Genomic DNA, 3,753 nt, shown 5'->3' on the forward strand with positions numbered 1-3,753 from the left:
TTCCCTACTTTGACTGTACTTACAACCAAGAGTACAGCTAACAGTAAACAATTTCTGCTAGGCTTTGTTTACATAAGAGTAACTGTAAAGAATAATAATAAGCTTGATAAAATACAGTGCATCTTAAGCCCAATCTGACTATTAATATTTGAAGTCACTGCCTTTGGGAATTGTTAGTAAGGGAGCCTGTAAAGGCATGGGCAGATGCTGTGCCCTGACATCAGGCTGGACAACATTCACACATCTGTTCATTGAAGAAGCGTAAAGATGAGATGAGTCCTAGCCATCTTCTAGTCTAAGGCTACAGCTTGTGTACAAAGAAGAGAGCAAAATTATATTCTTCTTACAGTATCTGTCAACTTTCTGAGTATCACTTCTGATACCTAGAAGGACTGGCACAACTGAAAGAATCATTGCCAGATAAACAAAATCAGCAAGAGATAGAACTCAAGGAGATAAGCAGTGAGACACAAACTGTATTTAGACAAATATTACGACTTAACAATGTTGAAATAGAACTTAGATTTCTAAAATTCCAATAGAAAAAATATAAAGATGCGGCCAACTTGAAACATGGTCATTTATGTCTGTTTCTAGATGTTGTCATAAATGGGAAAATTAAAAAAAAAAAAAAGGAATAAAGAGCTATAAATGTCAGCAGATTTTGATATCATATACTCAATTCTCTTGATTCTGAATCAGATCTCTTTGGCAAACTTGTGACTAATAAAAACTTGTGGTTAATTTAGGTTTAATTCACCTTGTGGACCAAGCCCCACATTTTCATCAAATTACACAGATTTGAAGACCCCACAATTGAGAAAAATAATTGCTGTGAGGCTGAATGATAACTCTGAATTCTGCATCTCTTAAAATTAAGAAGTGTACATTTCAAAAGCTCTAAGGCTGTAGTGGTTCTTGGGCATTGTCATGCTAAAGGTTTAACTCAAAGCTACAGGTCCCAAGGTGTTAATCACCTTAGCGTCCAGGTCTGGGATGTGGGCTTTCTAAATATCCCTTATACAAAGAGAAAGACATTAAAATGTTAATTTTTTACTCCTTCTCTAATGAAAACCAAACTGTATGTGCCTTATTTAATACAGTGGCAGTGATTTGATTATGAAAATAGATGCCCTGCTGTCTTCCTTGCCTAAAACAGAGATGAGACAAGATGTTGAGTTGCTCAAAGAACAGCACAGGTCAGTTTTGTCATGATAATGCACTTAGAGTATTTTTTTTATTAACATTTGAATGTAATGATGATTACATAGAGTCTTTGGAAACTTGAGTAAGCATTCTAATTTTAAAATTCTTGTGTGAACAGCCTGCTCATCTGCCACAGCATAATGCATCTTTACCTTTTTCTTGACAAATTCATTAGTAATACCTATTGATTTTCCAACCTTACCCTTTGCTGAAAAAGGAGCAGATGGTACATGTTTTAAAAGGACGTATGATAATACAAGAACTGTGATCAAATTACAAATTTTTATAAAAACTTTTGTCATGCTGGTTGTGAATCCCTACTTATTTTTGTTAGTAAAGGTGCTTCAGTGTGCTGTGCTGAAGGGCTGTCCCTGTTGTTGAGAGCAGGAATGAAATATTTTCTAAGAGGTAGCCTTTTCTAAGAGGCTGACCCCTTTTTCAAAGTTACACTAGCAATAGTCAGTGCTGTGCTGTTACCATTTGTTTTGTGGAAAACAAGTTCAGAAAGTCCCTTTTCTGTATTTACAGCATACGACTTTTTTTTTTTTCTTTTTTAAAATGAAGTTTACTGACATTTCCTTCCTGTAGATCCAGAGTACTTTAACTAGGGTTTGCTTGACTTAGTCTACAAGTTTATCAAACTGAATTATTTTCTGGAATGCAAAAAAGGTATCAAGTTTCACACTTCTCAGATGCCGTTTTTCCCTTTTTTTTTTTCTTTTTAAATTGTGTCACTACCACTACTTGTCTAATCCAATGATTCCAGATCTCTATGAAGGGAACTGTAGACAAGTGACAAAAAGGCCCTTTTTTAAGTCTTACTGTGTTTTATTTTAATAGTTTTGTTTTGGAGAATGTATCTAATCAATAACCAGTATAGATGTATGTAGATTAATGCTATGTTTTTTGTTCACATTTAGCTTTCCTAATTGTATCACAGGGAGAAATCATGATTATTGCTTGAAATGAAGGAAATATTTTCTTGAGGAGTAAAATCTTAAGTGCCTCTGATATTGCAAATTCATGTCTAAAGTTTGTCATTTCAACAAATTCAGTTTAGAGTTTCATGTCACTTGTTTTTAATACTTTTTTAACAGCGTAGTAAAAGTCGAGCCCCAAGAGAATGACCCATTCTATGATGTTGTTGCTATTGTGGATCCATTGACAAGAGAGGCACAGAAGATGACTCAGTTATTGATTGTAAGATGCTGGTCATTTCTTTTAATTTGCATCTTTGTAGTTCAGTTGTTACTAAACTTGTTCTGATTTCCACATACAGTTTAGTAAAGGGTAAACAAAATTTGGTTTGGTTTTTTTTTCCTCTAAAATATGTTTACTTATTTTAATTCATAAAAGAAGTTGAGGATGACCTAATTCATCATTATGAATACCTTATATGCAAGTAAAATTCAAATGCCCCAGTCCTCTTAAAGTGAGTCTGTAAGTGCTCTATACAGTCAATAGAAAGAAAGGAGGAGATTGTGTACATAATTTTTTGCATCTCAAAGTCTTAGGAGGTACTTCTTTCCATTAAACCAGCACTTAGGAGGTGCTTCTTTCCATTAAACCCAGATCACCTTAGCTTTCCAAGGCATCTAAATGAGTTGGTCTAAATCTGACCTGTAATATCATCATAAGAAGATTGGGCTGTAAGCCTTTCAGCTCTTGGAGGGATATTTATCAGTTAATTAACGCTACCAAGTATATCTAGATAGACTTCCATTGTGTGTAGTTATTGATCTTCTAAAGGGAAACTGTCCTAAAAACAGAGCTGCTAAAATTATTTTCTTCTTTCACCTACTGCAGAATATCACTCTGTCTCAGGTTCCTTTATATTTCCCTTAAAAATGTAAATTTTGTCTTCACTTTGTGGTCTTTTACAATTCTGAAGCCTCCAACTTGATTTTTGCTGCATCCTATTTTATCTTTTTTTTCCCCCTGCAGTAATTATGCAAGTTTCATAAATTCTTTAATTGATGTTCTCCTCCCCCCCCCACCCATTTTCATAACCTTTTATATCAAATATTGAAGCATCCACTCACTCTTCATATAGTGGAGCAAAGTAAAACATTTTTTTAAATTCATAAAAAATTTTGCTATTTCAAGACTCCAGAATACTAGCTTTTCTCTAGAACCAGGTCTTTCATTTCACCATTCTCAGTTAAAATGAAAGCTTGATATTACCAAATGAAAATATTTTCATGTTGAAATGGACTGGAAACTCTCCATTTATCCAGAAGTTCATATTATTATATGAATCACATCAAGGACCTTATAGCTCAGAGCAGAAACCTCCATTCCTCTGGGCTCAACAGGCTCCCTCATGCATGCTTGGGCAAATGACTCCCATGGTGTCCCAAGCTGTTCAGCTATTGCAGTTCCTGCTTCATTCATAGGAGCTCTAGTTTTATGCAAGAAGCCAACCCTTAGGAGAGAATAATGAAATGCTGTTGAAAGTAAACAAGCCAGAAATATTTTAATGTAAATTAAACTTTTTAATAATATCTTTTAAATAAGGAAAAATCACCTGAGATTTTTTTATATATA

The 3,753-nt window shown here is 34.2% G+C and overlaps 1 protein-coding gene across 2 annotated transcripts in view; it reads left to right on the forward strand.

The window, feature by feature from the left end:
• UGGT2 (UDP-glucose glycoprotein glucosyltransferase 2) overlaps positions 1 to 3,753 on the forward strand; it is a 79,879-nt gene that overhangs the window by 50,340 nt on the left and 25,786 nt on the right. For both annotated transcript variants that reach the window (XM_008632420.2, XM_017732631.1), the window contains 2 exons: positions 1,104 to 1,199; positions 2,304 to 2,406. In XM_008632420.2, the coding sequence (XP_008630642.1) occupies positions 1,104 to 1,199; positions 2,304 to 2,406 (199 nt within the window). The remainder of the gene's footprint in view (positions 1 to 1,103; positions 1,200 to 2,303; positions 2,407 to 3,753) is intronic.

Source organism: Corvus brachyrhynchos, unplaced genomic scaffold (assembly GCF_000691975.1).
Source record: "Corvus brachyrhynchos isolate BGI_N302 unplaced genomic scaffold, ASM69197v1 scaffold12, whole genome shotgun sequence".
Lineage (NCBI taxonomy): Eukaryota > Metazoa > Chordata > Aves > Passeriformes > Corvidae > Corvus > Corvus brachyrhynchos.